Here is a 23,583-nt window from a genome sequence, read left to right on the forward strand (position 1 = left end):
GAGGAGTGGTGAGAGGGATAGAATGGGGAAGGTCGGAGGAGATCAGAACATCCAGAGTGTGCCCTGCAGAGTGAGTCGGGCCAGAAGGTGTGTGAGAGAGAGACAGAGACAGAGACAGAGACAGAGACAGAGAGAGAGAGAGAGAGAGAGAGAGAGAGAGAGAGAGAGAGAGAGAGAGAGAGAGAGAGACGCAGAGGTCACAAGAGTCCAGAGGGAGTACAGGGAGCATCCAGGTGGATGTTAAAGTCTCCAAGAAGGACGAGTTGAGTGGTTGAGACCAGGAGGGAAGAGAGGTCCGCCCATTCGGAGAGGAAGGAGGAGATCTGACCAGGTGGCTGATAGATATTAGCCACAGTAAGGGAATGGCTAGGAGAGAGAGAGAGAGAGCGAGAGCCTGTAGATAAGGCATTCAAAAGAGGAGTATGCCTGCGTAGAAATGACAGAGGCAGGAATCCACTCCGGGAAGATCAGGGCTACACCCCCTCCGGAGCGGTTGGACCTGGGGGCGGAGAGGATCTTGTAGCCGTCAGGGAGGAAGGTGTCAAAGCTTGTGACAGAGCCGGCCGTGAAGCAAGTCTCGGTGAGACAGAGTACATCGAAGTCAAGTTCCTCCAAGAGGCGGCTGATGTCAGAGGAATGTTTGAGAGCTGATCAAGAGTTAAGAGTGGCAATATGGAGAAGGTTGCTGTCCTTGAAAGTCTTACGGGGAGGGGTATAAATCAGAGGTATGCCCTGCAGAGGTATAGAAGAGGAAGGAGGAGAGGGCAAGGCAGCCAACGAGGAGACAGCCAGGGAGGGCGAGGAAGATGTGGAGGGAAGAGAGGGGACAACAGGAGAAGGAAGGAAATTGATGAGGCGCGGGAGGCGTCTATCAAAGAGAAGAAGATTGGCCGGAGGGCCTTGGACCAAGATGGTACCATTCAAGTAAACATTAATGATGACCTTAGAGGAGTCAAAGGAGGACAGGCGGGCCTCCCACCAGGTGCCACCATTGATGGGAGAGGAAGAGAAAGGAGAAAGCACAGAGACCATATGAAGAGTCCATAGTTCTGAAGAGGGAACGACAAAGAGGATGTTGGTAAAGGTTTGCCTGGAGGCAGCACTGGTATAGGTGTCAGCGATAGGGAAGCCTGGTTTGGAGACCAGGATATCCTTTTTAAACCTCTTCCTACCAGATGTAGTGAGGAGAGCAAGATAGTCAATAGAAAAGCAGTTATAAAAGATAGGAGAGACAGAGAGAACCATAGGAAAGGAGGGGAGAGAAGAGGAAGGGAGTGGGAGGGGTAGGAGAGGACACTGTGGGAGGACAGAGGGCAGGGTGCAAGCGGACGAGACAGAGACAAGACAAGTACAAAATTGGACAGTGCGACAGGCACTCAGACAATGGTGGACAGTTGCTAGGTGAATGCTTAGCTAAGAGGTCGACCACGGAAGGCAATCCTATTACGGTGATATTTAGATACTGGAGAAGCACACCTAGGTCTGACTGTCCTGTAAGGGGGGGAAAGGCCTAGGTTTCACAATGCAATTTTAGAATACTTCACAATGCAATTTAAGTTTGAACGCACCAAGAAAAACACACCCAAGTCTGGCAGTCCTGTAAGGGGGGGGGAGGCCTAGGTTTCACAATGCAATTTTAGAATACTTCACAATGCAATTTAAGTTTGAATGCACCAAGAAAAACACACCTAAGTCTGGCAGTCCTGTAATGGGGGGCGGGGGGGCCTAGGGTTCACAATGCAATTTTAGAATACTTCACAACGCAATTTAAGCTTTAACACACCAAGAAAAAACACCCCTAAATCTTAAGAGTCTGCTATGTGGACAGGGGTATCGTATGCAAGGTAGCAAAGGGGTCAGAGCCTGATTGACGGCTGGCAACTTGCTTCCCCTGCTGACACATGCAGACATTGGGTGGAGCCACCTCAGTAGGAGCCGCCCTTGGCCTAGGGGCCCTTGGATGCAGGGGCTGCCGGGCAGAGGGCTGCCCTGGGGGTGGGGGGTCAGTAAGAGGAACAATCAGCCAATCAGGGAGGATCAAGGGCGGGTCGGGAGGCGGGTGTAGAAGGGGGAACAACGAACCAAGGGGTCGGGTGCAGCAAGGTGGCCCTCAAGGGCTGGGGGGCTCCACCAGGCACACGATATAGATAAAAATGGACCCAGGAGGGGTACAGCTCACCTCGTTGGCACCAGCAAAAAAGGACCGCTCCTGGCTGTTTGAATGGTGCACATTTTTATCATTGGTGGGCTCGGACTTGCTTCCAGGCTCGATTCTGGATAAGAACAGGATTCCTGCAGCCATTTCTTCATATCAGCGTTGAAGATCCAAAGAAGACTCCTGAAGAAGCCCAGCATTCTTTCCTGTGCCTAACCCATTGAAGGCCTGTTGGACTAACTGACCTGTGAAGGCCCTGTGCAGTGCTACAACCCCTGGACTTGTGAGACCAGCCAGTCACAACGTGTTTGAGGATCAAGCCATCCTGAGCCTTTCGGAATCGTCCCTGGTCCAGTGGGTTACCTCGCTAGAACCGTTCCGTGTTTGCAGTCGAAACGTCTGTGGTCACCAACTTGTGGTGTAGGTCACCTTCCTGCTGGATTTCATCCTCCACATTTCAAGGGATAATGCTCTGGAAAGTCTTCTTAATCCGCAACTGGAAGTACGCCTGCTGTCACTTGCATTCAGTGGCCATTGCTGGAACTCACCTTCCACCGTCTTGTGAAGTGTCCTAAGAGGTCTGCAACAGTGCTTTCAGCATTTCTCGATTGCCATGGGTTGCACTCTGCTCCTGGACCCGAACGGAAGAATCCTTACACCTGCAGCTCCTGGGCACCTCTCACTGGAACCAACGGTGGGAAAGGCAACCTCCAGCTACCCTCCCTCCCAGTCGACCCATCCAGGCCTCTGGGAAAATCAGAGTTCTGGGGCTAAGTAAACGCAAAGCATTTGTCACCCCTTTCCTCCATAGGATAACATTGAGAACAAGTCTCTTTGTATCCTTCCATTACACTGTGTTTTGCCTGTCACACCCAAGCAGCTACCCAAGCAGCTTTACCTGAAAGATAAGAACACATCTTTACTTAGCAGTAACTTTGTTGCATCTCTTCTTTTGAACATTTACCAACACAATTACTTTACCTGCATTAGATGCATTCTGGGGCGAAGCATTGTGATTTTAGGGCACACTCATCATAGGGATTAGACCCATTCTTCATAGGGACTGGACTTCTGAAGATAGGACATATTTCATGTGACTTGGTTCCATCTTACTGTATCACTTACTTACCTTATTGTATTAATTTAAGACCATGAATGCATATTAGAACCTATGTTTATTATTGAGTGTTGTGCGATATTATCACTGGTTTATTTAATGTTGTAGTGTGTTTACTGGCTCTAGAATAGATATAGTATTTTTGTACTCACCTGTATAAATGTAATAGTGTGCTTCACTGTTTGGCCTCATTGTGGAACCCTGGCCCCACTCACACTCCCCTGAGAATAGCCTTGTATGCCCTCCATTGCTATCTTGATTGGGTTTTGGCTAACCTCTCCGAGGTTCCTTGTTCACTACAACTAGGGTGGACTCCTAAAATCTGTCCATCAGACCAGATTCTAGAAATCCATTTTAACGCCAGGTCTAGTTCCTGGCGCAGGCTGGAATTGACTTCATGCTCTAAGGTTTGACAACGGTTTAACCATACCAGGGCCTTTTGACCCAAAGGTTCAAACTTTCACCAGGTTCCAACCCGAGTTACCACAACGACAGATCTACAGCCAGAGGATCAACTTAGTCCTGTCAAGTGTATCTCCCCAGCACTAGAGTCCACTCTCTGACAAATAGGCACATGTCAGAGTGGTCCACAAAATGACTGCCTCCATTCAGTGCCCCAATGAGGCTGCCATTTGAAGGGCTAATATGACAGCATCCAGTACTTCTTTAACCAGCCAGCCTCTCATGGAGAGTAGAGATTCAGAGCTTCAGGCTCCCATCTGGAGATTAAGTTTCCCCGCTTAAGGGGGTACTCCATTAGTGGCAGCCAATGACGCCGCCAGACTAGATTTCATCTCCATCAGTGTGAATGACCTGTCATATCTATTTTTACTACACAAAAACAGGATCCTCAGCCACAAGAGGTCCTCTCTTGGTTCCATCAGCCCAGCACTTCCGCTGGTCTGCCTACCGCCAATCATTGGGCCAAGACAGCTTTTTTTTCTTAATTTCAAAAATTGCTGACATCATTCACAATCAAGCGCTCTTTAGCGAACTCATCAGAAGTCAACTCCTCTATGACTACAACTCTTACAACCACATCTAGGTTTACATCCTACTCAAGGTTCGTTCTTTGGGTTTCACCACCTCTGCTGCTGGTGCCTGTGGTTGCCCTCCTCTCGTGAAACCCCATCCAGTTTAATTAATTATTATTGTGATATTTATTGAGCTTGGAACTAGCTTCGAGAAGCAACGGAGTGCTTTACAGAGGTGTACAGCATTACAGAAGCATAAAAAAGTGCTTTTCAGTGTTAACAACAGAGCAGATATACAGTGGGGGAGAGGTGGTAGGATACAGAGGGGCACAGAGGAGGGGTACAGCTGTACCAGTGGCAGGGAGGAGAGGGCCGGGTGGCATCTAGCGAGTCAGTTGGTGCAAGGAGCAAACAGATGGCCTAGGTGCTGTGGAGGAGATACTCCTTGAAGAGATGGGTCTTGAGTTATTTTCTGAATTGCAGGAGCGTGGGGCGAGTCTGATGCCAACGGGGAAGGAAGAGGTTCATGGGGCGTGGGCTGAGAAGGCTGGTATTCTGGTACTTTCCCTTTTTAAAGAAGCAGATTTCAAGTATGCACGTGTCCTGGCTTCTTGTATTTGTATTTATTTTATTTATATAGGGTTTTAATCCAAAGCGCTTTACAGTATAACAGAATACATTGAACATAAAACAGGAGAAGCAAATAACAATATGTATGAATCAAACCATTAAAACAGTAAGTAGGACAATTTACATACTAGGATGAAGAAGAGAAGGGAGTGGGGGAGGAAAGAAGAGGAAGAGAGTACAGAGAAAAGTGAGACAGTAGGATGAAAGAAAGACTTAGGAGGGAAGGGGGAAGGTAAAGAGAACTAAGATGGGGTAAAGAGGGAGAGAGAGAAAGGTGAGAGTGAAAAAGTAGGAGTGATTTCAAGGAGATGCGGAAGGAAGTATAGGTGGGGATGGAGCGGATAGAGAGAGGTAGGGTGCGATGTTTGCCAGGGATGCTGAGTTTCTCTGCGAGGTAGCTGGGTGACTTGAGGGTGACTGTCTTATAGATGATGCAGGAAGACTTGAAGGTGATTTGTGCGTGCAGTGGGAGCCAGTGAAGGTCGATGAGGGCCGGGGTGATGTGATCATATCTGCATAGACCCTTGATGAGGCATGCAGCCTTGTGTAGCACACTTCTCAGGGGCACACGGAAGGATGACAGGAGGCCTTCGAAGAGTGCATTGCCCCATCCAGGACCAGTGCTTGAACAGTGGATCTAAATCTGTCCAGAGTGAGGAAGGTCTTGACTTTTCGCTGGAGGGAGTGCTAATACCAAGCTGTCTGTTTTCTTAGCTATGTGTGTCTTGAAGGAGAGGTGTTTGTCAATGGGGAAGCTGAGGGACTTGGCGCAGCAGGTGAGGTCAGGTGTGAAGCCCTCAGATTTCATGGTTGATAGCCAGGTCTTATGTCTGGGTGTTTGGTGTTGTTGGTGAGGAGTAGGAATTCGGTCTTGGGGTGTTGAGCTTTAATCATGCACGGGACATCCAAGACTGGATCAGCGAGAGGCAGGTTTTGGGCCTATGGATGTCCTTGATAGATTCGATCTTGAGGTTTAGCTGCGTGTTGCCGGCATATTGGTAGATGATGTGTGTGGCTAGGAGGGCTCCCAGTGACTCCACAGTTTATGGCTTCTCTGACTCCTCGGTCAACCCCCAAAATACTGCCCCTGACTGGGACACCTATGGTTATCTGCCTAGCATAACAGCTTACCTGAAAACCTCAGGGGGTAGTGTGGATGATATTACTAATTGAGCCAAGACTTTTCATTAAAGGATGCTTGGTATGATAGAATTCAGTGGGTGCCCTACCTCAGATGGACAAGGGGATCCAGCATCAGTTTTGTCTCACAAGAAGGACAACAGATGTAGCATTCATTTAATGAAAGACTTTCTAGTTGAAGTCATGAAAAGTGGCCAGCTGTTGTCATAATAATGACATTGTGGCCAATAACACCACACAAAAAAGAAATCCAATAAAATCACTGGATACCCCTTTCACTGTAATGCGTGTATGTGCAAATTAAATGGTATTGTCAGTCTGGGGAATACATGGCAACACCTCACAAAGACCCTCTCACAGTATCTTCATTGCCATTAAAGCATTCAAATCATACATAGCGTATGAGCTTGTTAGATAGTCCAACATGGGCTGAATTAGGATAAATCATAAATATAAGTACTCTAGAATTTCCTGTAAAGGGAATATTTCATGGCACCTCTTCACTAGGCCTGGATGAAACTTTCCTAATTAACTACTATGTGCCATCCTGAAAATTACCAGCACCACCACCAGCACGATTGTGCCCATCTGAGCCCAGGCTGAGCGCTAGTCAAAGTCGAAAGAGTGGCAGTACTTCACAAAAAGAAAACATTATTTACCTCTTGGTAATGTTCTTTCTGATGCATTAGTATTTTGACCAACATATTTGTTATCTTTCATATTATATCTCCAGTGCCATCTGTTTTAGGGAACTTTTTTGCCACCAGGCGGTGCCGCATGGCTCTGCCTCTGCTCCACCTGGTGCTACTGCACGCCCCTATGCTGGAAATGATGTTTGGGCCAGAATATGTAGAGCAGTCACACTCCATGATCTCAGTTCCGCCTTTTGCTCAGGCACTCATCAGCTGAGGGATTGCGGCTGAGGGATTGCAGAACAGATGAGGATTACACGCTATCCACCAAGAGGCAGGTTGGGTGGGCAATGAGGAATCTGTGGCAGGAAAGACTAATCCATCAGAATGTTTATGAAAGAGATTTAAGCAATGAAAAGACTCCAATAGCAGTCCGTAAATCTGGAGGAGGAAGGAGAGCATAAAAACACCACCTACACCAGTAAAACTCCAGAGGACCGCTCAGTCAAAGCGAGTGTCCTGCCCTGCCCTGCCAGCGAATCCAGACAATGTTTGGCAAACAGGTGCAGTAAAGCCCACATGCCGCTTGACAGATGCCCAAGAGAGGGACCCCCTCTCCAGAGTAGAGGTGGCAGCCAGGACTCAGTATCACCACACAAGATCTCGAGACACATTCTCTGAGGCCTGCAAATGGTCGAACATTGTGCCCTGAAATGGAGACCACAGACATCAAAGTAGACACTGAAGTGAGTTAATGCGCAACCGGTCCTCCAGCGCCACCAGGATGCAGGATGCAGGAGGCAATGAGGCCTAGATGATGCAGACAACGGAGGCTGTGACAAGCCTCCGTGAATGGGAAACATGCACCATCTGAAGGATGTTCGCCACCCGACCCTTGGGAGGGAATCCTTGCACAGGTGTGTGTCAATGACCACGCCAATAGACTGGGAAGGCGGAACGTGGGACTTCTTGAAGTTGAGGGAGAAGCCCAAACCATGCCAAAGACCATGATGTGTGGTACACATGATCTGACACCTGGTCCAGAGTGCAGACCCGAATGAGCCGAGCCTTCAGGTAGGAGATTGCATGAATCCTCTCCCTGAGATGAGCTGCAAACCACTGCCAGGTGAATATCCTGGGTGCCAAGGAGTTGAAAACTGACAGGATTCTGCACTTGTAGTGGGCATCACCAACTACGAACCGCTGACACTTTCTGGTTCTGCAGTGGATCGGCACATCAAATTAGACATCCTGGAGATCAAGCGATACCAACCAGCCCTGCAACTCAAGGGCCTGGAGAAGTTGGGCCAGGGTAACTTTCTTGAACTTGTCTACGCACAGGTAGAGGGGCTTCAGATCAGGGCTCAAGTCGAGGGTACACGCGGGGGGACGGAGTCCCCCCAATTTATTCAATGGGTCGACTCAGTCCCCCCCAGCTAAAAGAGAAACATTACATTGGATGTCCTCTTTGAATGTATGAATTAAAGCAGACCTTGGGGATCAAACCGCAGTCATCAGGTTTGTAGGCCGGACACTTCACCACTGCACTATATAAGCGGATGAAAAATAGTAAATAGCTAAAGGTGAAATATCCCATTTCGGTACAGCAAGTCCCAAGGAAAACATTTGCATTGGTTCTTGGAGTTTAAAACATGCACACATTTTCAAAAACACCATTAGAAGAAAATATCCTGTCTTGGTTTTGTGTGTGTTGATTTTATGAAAGGCAAAGTCCATTCGTCCTGTGCATATTGGGTGGTTATGCAAAGCCACTTTAATGAAAGGCGCATATTTCACCTTGATATGCTAATTTCTGGCACATCACATCCCATTACGTTTGTTGATGAGTCCCCCCACTTTAATTTTTAGGACTTGACCCCTACCTCAGATCCATGGTGAGGCGCAGGGCCCAGTCTTTCTTAGGAACCAGCAAGTAAAGGGAGTACCAACCCTGCACTCATTCAGAATGAGAAACCAACTTAATGACAAACTTTCTCAGAAGCTGACAGACGTCCTCCAACAGAGGTGGGTCTAAGGGTGAGGAAAGACCGGAGGGTGGGTGATGAATAAAAGGGACCTGGTAACCCTCAGTCATGACCTAAAGGGTCCAAGCGTCCAAGGTTGCAAGACTACAATCTCGGAAGAACAGAGGCAACACCCCTCTCAACGAGTTAAATGGACAAAATCCAATTCACCGCAATTTAGCACCAGGGGGCTTTGCTGGGTACAACAGGGGTGGCAAAACATGTGCTCCAAGGCCTCTACCTTGGCAGGATAGCCACTACCAGTTCAAACGGTGCAGATCCTTGCCATTGGTGGACATGGGCGAGCTTCCAGTAAAACTAGGATAAAAGTAGGACTCTTGCAGCCATTCGACAGATCATCATTGGAGCCAAGACCCCTATGAAGAAAGGCAAGCACTGCAGGGCCGAGGACGACACCTGCAGCTGACCAGCACCAACTCCTGTGAAGTCCCGGTTAAGCCGTAGCTACTCTGCCTGATCTCAAGAAGACCCTTGTCGGTGGGAACAACCAGACCTGCCCTCTGCTGGAGGATCCATGCCTTCTGAGCCTGCTGATGTGTCCCTTGGCCAACCGGTGGACTGAGCAGATCTTTCCTGGGCTACCTCACTGCAGCCGTCGCTGTTCCGAGTGCATCATTGGAACTTTGAGGATTTTCAGCGTGTACTACAAGACATCTGTTCCTGCATTTTCAGCCTTCTTGCATCAACAGAAGCTGTGCAGTGGCTGCTCCTTTGTTCGTCCATCGAAGATCAATGGTCGCTGCCTGACCGTGGTGGCTCCTGTTGCAATCCATCTTCTTCACTTCCCGGAGGTGTCCTGAGATTGCCTGCTCTTCAGAAGTCTTCATCTTTTCCTCGTAGAGTGTTTAGTTGGAAAGTGCCTGGAACTGAGTCCTGTAACTGACCAAAACTAAATCATGTGTCTAAAAATGACCTCTGCACCATAACCACTGGGCCTCCTTCGACCAGACCAAGCACAGAAGATTGTGTTCCCAACAGAATCTGAAACCTCAACAGTGATCTCTGGCGAAATCTGTGTCAGGGGGCAAGTTAACATAACTGTTCATTTGACCCCTCTCCCCGTTATCCATAGGGTTACATGGGTATAAAGTCCTGACTGTGAGGCAGGCATGGTTTCACAAGTAAGGACACAGACACAAAAGGTACATGTTTCAAAACCTTTATTAAGTCTGACTCCCTAGCTGGCCCTAATTCTATAATGGAAGTAGTCTCAGCCATCAGAGTAAAATAAAATAATACAATCCAAGTCAGTCAGTAAAACAAATAAAAAAAGTCTGTGTCAAAGATAGGATAGTTTTTTTATTTCTTTTATGAGGAGATTAATCTCTCTACTCATGAGATGACCCAAATTTCAATGGAGTAGAAGGGGATTTTGGGGTAATCCTGCCCACTGACAATGTAGCTTTACGCTCTTTTAAGGCCTTACCTGTCATTGACTGACAGGATCGACAGTCAGAGGTTTCATGCTCGATGCCCAGACACAAAATGCAACATTTATGCAGGTCCGTGCTGGACATTTTGGCGCTGCATTTTAGGCACTTTTTAAAGCTGGTCTTCGGAGTAACAGTTGTCGAAGACAAGACCATATCGAAATGTTTTCTTGTGAAAACTGAAGAACACTGTAATTCTCAAAGCTATCTCATTCGCAGTAAAATGTAATGTAAGCCAACGGGTGCTGCGTGTGGTATATATACTCGATGATAACACCAACCAAGATGAAAGCCCTCAAGTGACATCGGGTTGACCATGTCGACGCACAGCGGCCTCTGCCAAGAAGAAACATTTGCCGAAGCAGCTTGAGCTGGAAACAAACATATCATAAGATGAGGGATACGTTGGAGGACGCAAGCCATTTTAAAATGACTTTCTATGCCCTTACTTACAGCGATGCAAAATGTAGGGTGTTTTTTGAGTGATTTCGAAAAGGAGCAGAGTATCCATATGTCACTACATTTTTTAGGACAACAATGAAAATTACCTTTTGGAGCTCTTGCTGTTTGGAGCACTGCAGATCTTTTCTTAGTTCTGCCAGTTGGAGTTCCTATATGGAGAAAACATAAATCAGTATAAATGACTTTGTATCAAAAGCATCTCGGTAAATATGAAAGCGCCTAAAATAATGCCTGTGACTCCCTTGGAAGCATTGCAGTTATTAATTTGACAGGATGTTTATCCACATGATATTTCTTATGAGTCAATGTAGGCCTGTTCACTATCCAGGGTATCTTTACGCTCATCACTTACACAGAGGAACCTATGAATATGCAACACTGGGTCTTCTCCTTTTAATGCAAAATATTGTAATTTATTTCCTCCTATCAATGGTAACTGTAGACAAAACCAAAGAAGGGTCGTTAGAAACACAAGTTTCACATAATGGTCTTAGTATGAACTGTTGTCGCAACATAGGCACAATCGAAGGAACTTGGTTTTCTCTTTGAGTTCTAGCTATATCCTCTGCTATGTATAAAATGAAGCGTAGGGGTCATATATTTGAGAACCACATTCTGTTTAGCTATTTAGGCGCCATCAGAATCATCCGACACTTCTGCGTCTTGATAACTGGAAGACTACCCTGGAGCTGAGTACTATGGGGAAAGGCATAAAGGAAGTATTCTTGAAACTGCAAGTGCCCCTGCAGCATAACAATCTGTTTCTGGGAGCCTACAAAAGTAAACAATGAACGTGCAACCATACAAGGAGCATAGGATTCTGCTCAGCTTGTCTGCTTGTGTTCTGGATAGACAAAAGGTATGTGGCTAACAGATGACTGTCAGCAGTGTAAACCCTATTCCCAGTTGACAGAGACACAAAACACCTTTCAGAGCATCGAATGGAGAAATGGCCAGAGGTTTTAGATTTGAGAAAACCCCACTGTGGCATCCCCATCTACTCTCTTAGGGGTCGGCAGTCATAGACAACTCCAAATTCTACATTAAAGCTAACCACTGAAAGGTTCTTGCTTTTCCACCAATCCAAATCATGCAACCTATGGGAAAATGGACATCTTGGGGTTCTTGGTGCTATCCCGGCCATGATCCCAACACGAGGGCACATTAAAATTAGAGAGCTGGATATGATAGCAAGACAGAAAGAAAATTCAGAATCAAGAGGATACAAGGTGTATGTTTCTCTAAAATTACCAATATGTCATGGAATGGCTGAGGCAAAGCTGGCAAGCTGTGTTGTGCAGCAAAATATTTCCATCAATCGCAATGATTGGATATCCTACAAGCTACACCCTATGAAATTTTTGATACGACAGAGCCTTTGGAGAATTTCATCAATGGTCCTACATTAGTCAATGCTGTACACCCAATTGCCTGAATCCATCGCGCAACTGGGATTTGGGAAAGGATTCATTTTCACATCATGTCTGCACCTGGCTATGCCACCAATTTTCTTTAAACTAGAATACCAGAGCTGGTAAGCCTACATTGGGGGGTCAGTATCATAGTGGACTTCTCCCTCTTAAGGTTTTGGACTCCCAGTGTTGCAAACGGAAGTGGGGGAAACACATAAATAAATGTTCGCACAATAACTGAACTCTTCTGAGGAAACAGAGTGGAAAATATGTCTCATGTAGTGTCTCTTGTCACACATTAAATCTCAGGTAATGCAATCTTGGTTGTTTACAAATATACAAAATATATGTGGATCCTGCCTATCTTGCCCTCCAACATACTAAGCTAAACCCTTGTGTTCTTCCTACCCCTAGGTAGCGCTGATGGGCCGCTTATCTAGGGTGAGGGGATAGTCAAAGTAGCTTGCCCTAACACTTATCTAGTACAGTTTTTCTTCAGTTAAAAAACACATGTAACATACGTTATGACATGTGTCAACTGTTTGACAAGTGAAGTAATTTCAAATGTCATTAGTCTTCTATGTCAAGCAGATATCTAAGAGGTCTATAAAATGCTACCAATCTTTGGATCTCAGGTACAGAGTGCCAGTAACAGCGAACTGAGCTCTCTCAGTATACCCACCACACACTGACACAGAGTTCAGTAACCTTCAGTGCTCTGTTCAATTCTAACGGAGTATAATTCCATCCCTTTCTATTCATCAAAGAAAGGGGCTAATCTTCGACCTATTGTCCAGGTTGCTGGTGGATTCCTTTTTCACAGGCCGAGTGTGGCCTAGAGGTTTCAGTGGTGTATTCTGCATCTACCACTTTCTTCAGGGCCAGGGTAAACACTATTTGGTGTGCTGTTGTAAAGTTTTTTCAGCTCCTGTTTAGGTGATTTTTGAGGACCCCACCTACAGATGGATAGAAAAATCAGGTACGGGGTAGATAGAAAAGACAGAGGTGTATGTTGAGTCCAGTGTCGAACAACCTTTGCCTTAGTCATTCAGGGTCAATGGAAAGAGGGTCTATCATAAAGGTATCCTCTTGTTTTACAATCCCAGTTCTGTCGGTCCGGCTGGACAGGACAGCTTAAGGGCTTTTATTCGGGCGCTGTCAATCATGTGTTCCGAAACACCTAGAGAGTAAGTAAATAACTATAAATCTCTAAAGTGGTGCTGGCAATTGGCAAATATATTATTTCAACTTGTTTGTAAAGTTTTGTGCTTTCTTAAAAAGAGGCATGCCCAGCGGGCAGTGCCTCATCTATCTATACCATGAGGGTCATGTAGTGTCTCCTGATGAAATGATCAATTTCTGTCATTCCACAATGGCAAAACAGAAAGTCAGTTGTTGACTGATACAAATCCCAATCGTGAACCTACGATCGTATTCCACTCAGCTGATCTTCCAGAGAATTTTTAACCCACAGAGATGTTCTGCCAAAATTGAGACTTGATGCTTGGCAGCCTACGTACACAGTTCCTGTGCCTCCCTTGACAACTTGAGGGACCTTGTACCGCTCTGCTCGTTTCTGCAGAGCATTGTTGTGGTGCTGCCTGTTTGCACCAGTACATCCTTGTTCATGACCTGAAATCTGAATGCTTTCAGTGTGAGCCTTACTGCTAAACTCCAAAATGTTATTTCCTTTTCTGCCGACCAGATGCCTCTGTTTTGAAGTTATTCTATGTGTGCTCCTTCTCACTCTAGTGAAGCATCCATTCTCAGACAGACTTCCACTTTTGGTCTTCTTATTGGCATGTGTTCGGAAAGATGTTCTTCTTACTGCTTTCCCTGCATAGACATCTATCCCCCCCCCAACGTTGTGCTGTTTTGTTCTAGTCCTGACTTTTGAAGGCAAGTGAAGCCCTTTTACTTCACTTGCCTTTCTAAGCTCATCTGTTTTGGGGGCCCTCATCAGTCCATGTGGCTATCACTGCAGGAGAACTCAAGCTTGTATTTTGGCCATCTTCCTGTCATGTCAAGCCAGGGCCAGATTTCCCATATATTCCCATGTATGGTAAACCCTTTCCTGGGGAAAGTTTCAGCTTGCCCGATCAAAGCATTGGTGTATGTTTGTGGCCTTATGTGGGGTTGGGACTGTCTGCCCTTAGTCCACATCCATGCCAAAGTGTGTCTGTTGCTGGGCAGATGTTGTGGCGAGGCTGTCCATGATTGGACAGCCCCTGCCAATTTGAATGGTGCAGATCCATACCACTTGTGGGCTACGGGGAGACTACACATTAATTGTGAATAAATGGAGGACTTTTGCAGCCATTCAACAGATATTCGTTGGACACCTATAGCAAGCAGCATCTCGCTGAAGACCCAGAACTCATTGTTGCAGCCAACCAGCACTGACTTAGTAAACAGTCTCCAGCAGGGCCTTCATCAATGCTTTGACCCTCAGACAGGTGTGAACATCCTGTCTTGCGCCCTGCTTGAAGATCCGCACCCTGGAAGCCTTCAGAGGCATCCTTTAGCCATCCTGTGGGCTGGCAAGCTTCCTCATGGGTTACTTTGCTGATTCTGTTTTTTAGCCGCCCCCCGACTTGTGAAAGAAGAAGCCTCCCTCTGCAGTTGAGGCTCTGCAGCATGAAAAGGAGCCTGGCAGGAGGAGCTTCTTTGTTTCCACCACTCGGGTCGACATCTGGCACTTTTCGAAGTGGCTATTGCTCCTCTCCACCTGTATCATGTTCTGGGGCCCTCAGTGGTGTTCGACAATACGTTGGTTCTTTCTTTATCATGTCAAGTGCCATTAACTGCCTTGCCAGAGCGTGGCCCGCTCGTTAGCTGGTTCTAAATCCTGATGCCGAAAGTGCCCTCCGCGCCAGCACCCCTAGACCCCCTCCTACTGAATGAAGGTACAGAGCATGGGGGCCCAGAGATTTCAGGGGCTACTGAAGGTGTGAAAATAAATCATACCTCTACCTTGCGTGACCGTGATCAGTGGAGTTCTGGTCAAGGAACCTCCCTTGAGCTTCCCCTAAAGTGGATGGATTGGGAGAGGGTCTCAAGAACTTTACTTTCAATGCTCTTCAATTGTGAGACATAACTGACTGTTGGATTTTCCAACACTTTTTCAGACTCCTTTAAATACTCGTAGTTGTCTGAAAAGAGGTGTATCGGGACGTGTGACTAAGGGCACTAGGGCCCATCTTTTTAAGCTTGGGAAGGACTTTGTAAGTGTAGTTCCTTATTCATATAAGGCAGTGTATGTCTTTTTAAACTAATTTCTCTATACATATTATTTCTCTAAACTAGTTATTACTTACATTGTTCTTTATTCACTTGCATTGCTACACTACAATTGCTAAAATTGTTTTAAATGTGTTCAAAAGTCAAGTGTTGGTGGTCTGTAGTCAGGAAGTTTTCTGGCATCAGAAAATATCTATAGTAGGACCTTGTAGGACACATCTGAGGGGATGCAAAGCCACTCTTAAATACTCCTTTACCTTGAACATCTTTGATTACACTGTCACTAATTAGCTGGACTGCTTTCTAGCCTCTTTGCCCAAGTAAGATAAATCACAGGTATTGCAGACACATGTAAAAAGAAGCCCAATGACGTAGCCAGCTGTCTGGATTCCTTACATTTCATTGGTTTGTGGGCCGAATTTATAACTAAACCAAACCTACCACACCTATAGCACATTTATCATGTATTTTGTTTTTCATGTCGGGGGGATAAAAAACTATTTAACCATTAGTGACACCTAAAAGCAGAGGACGTGCTTATAAAAATCACTAAATAATTGGTTGCATCCAAACCTACCTGTATCATGCACTTAAAGGATTAGTTCATCAGCACATCTCCAAGGCTCAGCCTAATCCCTGTGCAAGTGCTCTATTGATTACACTACCAGCTGACACAAAATATTTAGATGGAGCTAAATTAGATGCTGCATTGATTGACAGTAAGGCCAAAGAAAAGAACTTCCATCATACCTCAATAATAGGGTCCTTAAATGCCTCAGAAGTCAGGAAAGGAAGGTGTGAGTGGTGAAAGGTTCACTTAAGCACACCTAGAGCACTCTTAATAACATAAGGTAGACAGAAGAATGTATACAAATATAGGAATTTATTTAGGCCTTATAACCTTTAGCAAGTAGAAACTACAGGTAAGACACCCACAACCCAATGGCATTATAGTGAACATGGGTGTGGGGGACACCCCCGCAGCTGCCACAGTCCTTGTTCACTATAAGGACACAGAATGGGGGATTTATTCGAAATTTTCAGATGTGGTAATTTTCGTACAGCCGATATTCGATTAAATCTCCCATTTGTTTTTGTTTTTTCTCGAAGAAATATATATGGATTCCATTTTAGAATACTGTAGAGTGGTAAAGCAAGTGAATAAAAAGAACCAGATAAGTAACAATCACCCAGAGAACTAATATGTTGAAAATAAAGGAGTTAGAAATGGCATACAAAGCATTGTAAAATAAGGCGCTACACCTTAAAAGTCCTTCCCTGGCTAGAAAAGTTGGGGCCTAGTGCCCTAGAGTCACAGGTCCCAATGCAGTTCTCCTCAGAAAGCCAGGAGTCTGAACAGGAGTTGGCAAAGCCAACAGACAGGTTCTAAGTTTCTCAAAGTTAGATAACTATTGAAGAAAACTACCATTCATGAGAGGTACATTAAACCCTATGGATATGGAGGGGGTCGGAATAGGTATGCTTAATCACCCACAGTACTCCAATTCACTCATGGACCACTCTAGTAGTTCCTGAAATTTCTGGGTTCCCTTATCTCATACCTTGTTTCCGTTGAAGAAGGTCCAGGAGGCTCGGGCACAGAGGTCACTTTTGGTGCCAGGTTTTTCAGCCCAGCTAGTTTGTGGTTCCGTGCTTCAATGGATCGGTTCTGGGCACTGGACAAATCTACTGGACTGTAGAAAGGACCATCACTCCGGTGACTATCTCAGCTCAGAGGACTACCAGGACATGATGTAGGTGGCGAACAGCGATGGCCACTCTGAACAAATGACAGTAGTCGACCCTTGTGGGAGAAACAAAGGAACTGGCCCTGCAAGACCCCTCTTTGTGGTGGAGAAATGTAACTTCAGGAAAAGGCTTCTTGTTCCATAAGCTAAGGATCTGCAGAGTTCCATCAAGGCTCATCTTGGGACGATGAGGGATGCAGCGATGGAGCCTTATTTGAAGCTGGTCAGCCCTCAGGATGATTTCAAGAGGCTTCCACTGGCTTCCGAGAGAAGGGTCTTCAAGCAGGGGTCGAAGCTGGTTATTCTCAGGGGTCCTGGGGTTGAAGCACCAATTAAGGCCTTCTGGGGGATCAGCGAAGGAGCAGGGCTTCACCAAGATGGTTGGCTTCCAAAAACAAGTTCCAAGTCTTCATCAGGATGCTCCTCTGCGTAGGGATTTTGAATCCAACTACGATATGTTCAATGGCTGCAGGAGTCCCTCTTTTATCCAGGATTCAAGCTGGAGTTGCCCCCAAACTCACCAATAGAAAGGATCTGCACCATTCAAACTGACAGGAGCTGTCCAAACCTGGACAGCCTTTGACCAACACATCTTCACAGTAACAGACACACTTTTGGACTGGATGTGGACTGGGATCAGACAGTCGCAGCCCTCACATCCGTCCACACACCTACCACCACTTTGCCTGCAAAAGCTGGAGCTTTTCCCAGGAAAAGCTTATCATGTATGGAAGGAAGAAGGCCAAAGTACAAGAGGGCCAACGGACAGGAAAAAATCTTGTGGCATGGCCATTTTAGGGTATATGGTATTTTAAATGACATTGGGCCTCTTTACAAGTTTGGTGGTATTTCAGCAGTAAATCTGTCGAAATACCAAATGGATTTGCTGTTACCGCCACTTGATCCGGCAGTATTACCACTAGCCCCCATTTATTGGAGTCGATAGGACTCCATGGGGATTTCGGCAGAATTATCGCTGGTGGTAATTCCGCGTATTAGGCTGTTTTTGAACATAAGGCGCAGGAATTACCTCTAGCATCCTGCTGGAGGGTTTTCCTCCACCCTACCTCGAAACCTGTAGTTTGGCGGTGCAGTAATGCAGTGATAACTTTGTTACCACTGCATTACCACTGTTTTTGACTGCAACACCAAACTCATAAAGACGCCAATTATGTGGTAAAATGAAAAGGTGCACGAGAATATAAAAAGATAATGGTACTAAATGATCTACTGCCACTTGCCCATCTTGGACACATCAAGTTAGTAACCACAAATTTACAAATAAAGCTACAGGGAAACATAAGGGCTCATTATGAGTTGGCCGGTGTGGCAATAACGTGCCGTTATTAACATATACATTACGGTACGTTACTGGCTGTTACTGCTCTGGCTGTTAGGGGAGTTTTCCTAAAGTCCATTTGGCGGTAAGACTCTATACAACTATCCATTGGTATACAGGCCCCCAAATCTTAGTATAAGTTTATACTACCCAAAGGATCTGGTAGAATGGCAGAGCAGCCAGGCTTATATTATGAGGACGATGTGAGCTGTAGGTAAGTACACTGAACCCAGTCAATACAATAGTCCAAAGAAATGCTTACACATTGAAAGCTATAATAAAATATACATTTATTTTATATACATAAGGCAGGTAAGTAAATACTCTTTTAGAATAACCAATACACATGGGAAATATCAACAATACTTTTCAAAGGTGACTGCTCCAATAGTAGTTGCTTGTGCTTACAATTGTTACAGAAAGTGACTTTAATGACAGTTCTACCATATAACGTGTAGTGCCAAGCACCCACATTTGTTACAGAGAAATCACAGTTTCATTCATTTATAAAGCCACACAGACAATGGGCCTCATTACGAGTCTGGCGGTAACCGCGGCGGTAAAACTGCCTGGTTACCGCCGGACTCATATTACCATTCCGCCTCCGTGATTCCCGGATTTACCGGGGCATTACAACCCCGGTTTTCTGGGAATCACGGAGGTGGAATGGTGTTAATCCCCATTCCCATCGAGTCCTATTGGACTCGATGGGAATGGGGATCATGGAAACACCGGCAGCATCTCGTAATGCTGCCGGTGTTTCCTCGTCCGCCTGCAGGCGGGCGATGTTAAACCCGCCAGGTCAGACCTGGCGGGAACATCACCTCCCGCCTGCAGGAGTCGGGATCAGGTGGTCCGGAAACAACGGTGGCGGCGGGTTTACCGCCACCGTTATTTCCGGACCGCCTGAGTTATAATGAGGCCCAATGTCTGTAGGAAGGAAAAGAAGGGTTATTCAACACTATTGGCAATACGATATTTTTCAGCATCACTTTTAAGGCTTCTAAGGCTTTGGTAGTCCAATCCCTAACTATCCAGAGTTAATCAAAGTTGGAGTAGGAGTGCAATAAGTCTTATGCAGCAGGAGAAAAGATAAAGATCATCAGAATACTTTATTCATTTAAATAAAATACTGTAGCAAGATAACACAATGTATGGGGACCCTGTAAAGGATACAGTAAAGGAGGACATGCTGTTAAGCCTGGCCCAGAGGAATGGGTGGACAGTGAAACACCTTGTAACGCACTATTTTGTATTTGTATTTTATTTATTTATATAGCGCACCAGGCCCAAGGGCATCTGGGCGCATCACTTAGGTTACAACAAAGTATAGACATATCAGAGCAGGATAAAAATCAGTACAATAATCACGAAAGCATTTACAGAATTATATACAGATTCAGATTAAAAAGGCAGCTAATTACATATTTACACACAGAGTTAAGTCATAGGCAGGACAAGAGGTTGCTAGAGAGCGGTCTGAATGAAGGGCAAGTCTTCGGCAGTCAGCCAGCTTTTGGCCTTGCTCTTGAATGCCAGGAAGGAGGGTTCTGCTCTAAGCTGGGCACTCCTTAGGTTAGAAGAATCAAATGCAGCTGGATTCTTTGCTGTGCGGTTCCTCTGTCTGGCGACGAAAGGAAAGACTCTGAATCAGATGTCACAGCAGCAGTCACAAGAAAGGACCTTCAGCAAGCATTTCTTCAGTCTCTCATGTCGGTCTGCGGTTTTGGCACTTTATCAGCTCCAACAAAGGACGGTTATTGCCTGGTCGATCTTCCTCGGTGGTTCAATCCTTTGCTCTGAAGAGGGACCTTGGATGAATGGGATTGTGCATTGGAGGTCCAACTGGAGCTCATCAAAGTTCTGGGCAGATTCGTCCACGCAAAGGGTCGGAGGTCCCCTAGTATTTGCGGTTTGCAACCCTGGAAGGTCACAGCAACTCAGTGGATGGCTCGATCGATAGTTCATCTTGGGGTTGGTTGGTCCCACCAGCCAAAGGGAACACATCGTCCTATTCAGAGCTCCTCTCTCTATAAGAAAATGGAGTAAGGGCAGCAGTGGTCGGTTCACGGTTACTGGAAGGGTCTGCAGGCATCTCTGGTTGTCTTCAGATCTTCTGTTTCAGTGGACGACTTGCCTTCTGCCTCAGGAACCTCACCTTTTATTTAGATTTCCCATTCACTCCTCTGCAAACTCTCCCACCAGTTTACAGAAAAGGGTGGGTGGCTGTCCAATCACGACAGTCAGCCCCCAGTGGGAACTGGTTCCATAAAGGCACTCTTGCAGACAAAGGGCAGGGGAGTGTTAAACTCCTCTTCCCTGCTTTCTGCCTTCACAGACACACTGGAGCCTAGGCGGGAACAACCAAGGGTTCCTGCAAAAAGCAAAACTAACATTTTATTTTATTTATTTATTTATTTATTTTATTTATTTACATTTATATAGCGCACAAGCAGCCCAGGGGCATTGAGGCGCTGTTACTTGCAATGAACTTAGTTACATGGTACAGGTAAAATAGCGGATGTTGACACATTGTAAATGTTGCAGGATGACGTACTGTTGTTACAAGTATTGCTTTTGAACATATGATACGATATACATGGGATAATCATGCTAGAATGTCTAGCCTTAAGTGAACAGGGTAGTCTTCAGTGTTTTGAGGAAGGTGGTGAGGGAGGCCTCTCTACGGATAGTGTGTGGTAGGGCATTCCAGTGCGAGGGCGCAAGGTAAGGGAAGCTGGATCCGCCCGCTTTTACTTTTTTTACTAGAGGTACTGAGAGCATGTTGGTGTAGGGTGATCTGGTTGGCCTGGTGGAGGAGACAGGGTGTATCCTTTGTGAGAGGTATGCAGGTGCAGTGAGGTGGATGCACTTGTGGGTCAATGTTAGGGCTTTGAATAATATTCTTTCTTTTATTGGGAGCCAGTGGGCTAGTTTTCTGGCCTCAGAGATGTGTTCTCTTTTTGCAATACCTTGGGCTGCCCGGAGCGCGTTGTTCTGTATTACTTGTAGTCTCTCTAGGTTTTTTTTAGAGGTTCCTAGAAAGAGTACGTTACAGTAGTCTAGCCTAGAGCCGGTGATGGCTCTGGCTATGTTAGTGCAGTTCTCTTTGGAGAGAAATGGTCTGACTGCATTGATAAGTTTGGCATGATATGCCGCTGCAGAGGCAATTGCATTGATTTGTCTGTCCATGGATAGGCTAGAATCCAGTTAAACTCCCAGGGTTTTGACAGATTCGGAGACTGGAATTTTAATGGAATCAATGGTGAAGTGACTGAATTGGGCATCTAGATTCTTTAGGGTGTCGGGAGAGCCTACCAGTAGGAGTTCCGTCTTGTCAGAGTTGAGGCATAGACCGGTGTCTGCCATCCAGGCTTGGATGGTATTGTAAAGGTTGTTGAGGGCCAAGGAGTCAGTGTTGTAGTTGCCTGTGAGAGTGATGAGGATTTGTGTGTCGTCAGCGTAGTTGGTGTAAGAGATGCCCATGGCGTCGAGGATGAGGAAGAGGGGGCGTGTAAAAATGTTGTATAGCGTGGGGGAGAGGCAGGAGCCTTGGGGCACCCCACAGAGTATAGTGGTTGGTGATGCGGCAGCTAAGTCAGAGAATACTTGCATGGGTCTGTCTTGTAGGAAGGTGATCCATGCTGTAGCCTCTGGGGAGAATTTGGCCGTGGTGGTGAGGTGGTGGCATAGGACGCCATGATCCACAAGGTCGAAGGCCGCTGACAGGTCGAGGAGTAGGAGGAGTGCAGGTTTGCCCAAGTCTATCGCATCGTCCATCTGGTTTTTCAAGTCAAGTAGGGCGGTTTCTGTTCCGTGTCTGGGGCGGAAACCAGATTGGCGGAGACCAAGGAGTTTGTTCTCTTCAAGGAAGTGTTGAACCTGCAGGTAGGCTGCTTTGTCCAATATTTTGAGGAGGAACGGGACAGTGATGATGGGTCTGTAGTTATTGGGGGAGGTGGGATCGAGCGTTGGCTTCTTTAGAAGAGGGCGGACCCAGGCTTCCTTGAGGGAGGCAGGGACTATCCCTGTGGTAAAAGAGGCATTTACAAAGGCTGCTAGGAAGGGGGCTAGCGGTTCTGCGCAGTCTTTGATAATGGAAGCTGGGCAAGCATCACCTTTGCAATTAGAGGGTTTAATGTTCCTCATTATGTTGATGACGTCTTTTTCCTGAATGGGTTTGAAGGAGAAGGGTACGGGGGGATCAGGGGCGGGCGGTGGGACTGGGATGTGCTTACTCGGTAGAGCTTGTTTAGTGGCTAGTATTTTGTTTTTGAGAAGGCTAATTTTGGATTGCATGGCCGTCTGTATTCCGTCACACCAGTCCTTGTCTTTGGTGAAATTCTGGGAGGCGGGAGTGGGTGTTTCGAGTTCTCTGAAAATAGCGAATATTTCTTTGGTACTGGATTGGGCTTCCAAGATTCTGGATTCAAAGGATTTGGCTTTGGCTTGGGTGATTGCCTTTTTGTATTTGGTGGAAAGGGCTTTGAAGATCATCTTATCTTTTTCGGAGTGGGACCTTTGCCACTGTGTGAGTGCGGCTCTTTTCTCGTTGCGGAGTGAGAGGAGGTCCGGCGTGAACCAAGAATTGGAATGTGCAGTGGGTTTGGATTTTCGAGGTTTGAGTGGGGCAATGGTGTTGATGGCTGCTTTGAAGGCAGTATCATAGGTTGATGCGAGTGTTTCAGGGTCTGAAGCGAAAGGTGGTCTGAAGGCTGGGCCTTGGAGGAAGGGCAGTAATCTCTCCTTAGTGAGTTGGCGGGAGCTTCTGGCGAGGCAGGGAGGGAGTGGTTGGGGTGAAGGGGTAGCAGGGGAACTAGTGGTGGGGATGCTGAAGGTGATAGTGTGGTGGTCCGACCATGGGTTGGGAGTGTTTCCAGTGATGATGAGTGGACAGTTGTGTTGTGCTATCCAGTCCAGCGTTCTGCCTTGGGTGTGAGTTGGGCTAAGTATGGTGTTCTTGTACCCTAGCGCCTTAAGGGCAGAGTCGAGCGATTTTGCTGCTATGTCCTTACTATCCCGGAGCCCTAGGTTGACATCCCCCAGGAGAATGGCTTTAGACTGCTTTTTGAAGTTGTCCGAGAGGAGGTGGATGAGAGAGGCTTGAAAGTCTCCTGTTGGGCCTGGTGGGCGGTATACGGTGTGCACAGTAATTGTGCAGTGGGGGGAGGGGGTTATTTTGACTTGGAGATAGTCGCTGTTGTTGTTTAGGGATTTCTCTACCTTTCTGACAGAGAGGTAGTCTTTGGCGATAATTGC

General features: G+C 46.4%; 1 protein-coding gene across 1 annotated transcript in view; it reads right to left on the reverse strand.

The window, feature by feature from the left end:
• The window catches only part of LOC138492142 (trichohyalin-like), a 782,601-nt gene that overhangs the window by 390,063 nt on the left and 368,955 nt on the right, over window positions 1-23,583 (reverse strand). The window contains exon 16 of the mRNA XM_069619133.1: window positions 10,672-10,734. Coding sequence (XP_069475234.1) covers window positions 10,672-10,734 — 63 coding nt within the window. The remainder of the gene's footprint in view (window positions 1-10,671; window positions 10,735-23,583) is intronic.

This window comes from Ambystoma mexicanum, chromosome 10 (genome assembly GCF_040938575.1).
Source record: "Ambystoma mexicanum isolate Mex_15411 chromosome 10, UKY_AmexF1_1, whole genome shotgun sequence".
In the NCBI taxonomy this organism is placed as follows: Eukaryota; Metazoa; Chordata; class Amphibia; order Caudata; family Ambystomatidae; genus Ambystoma; species Ambystoma mexicanum.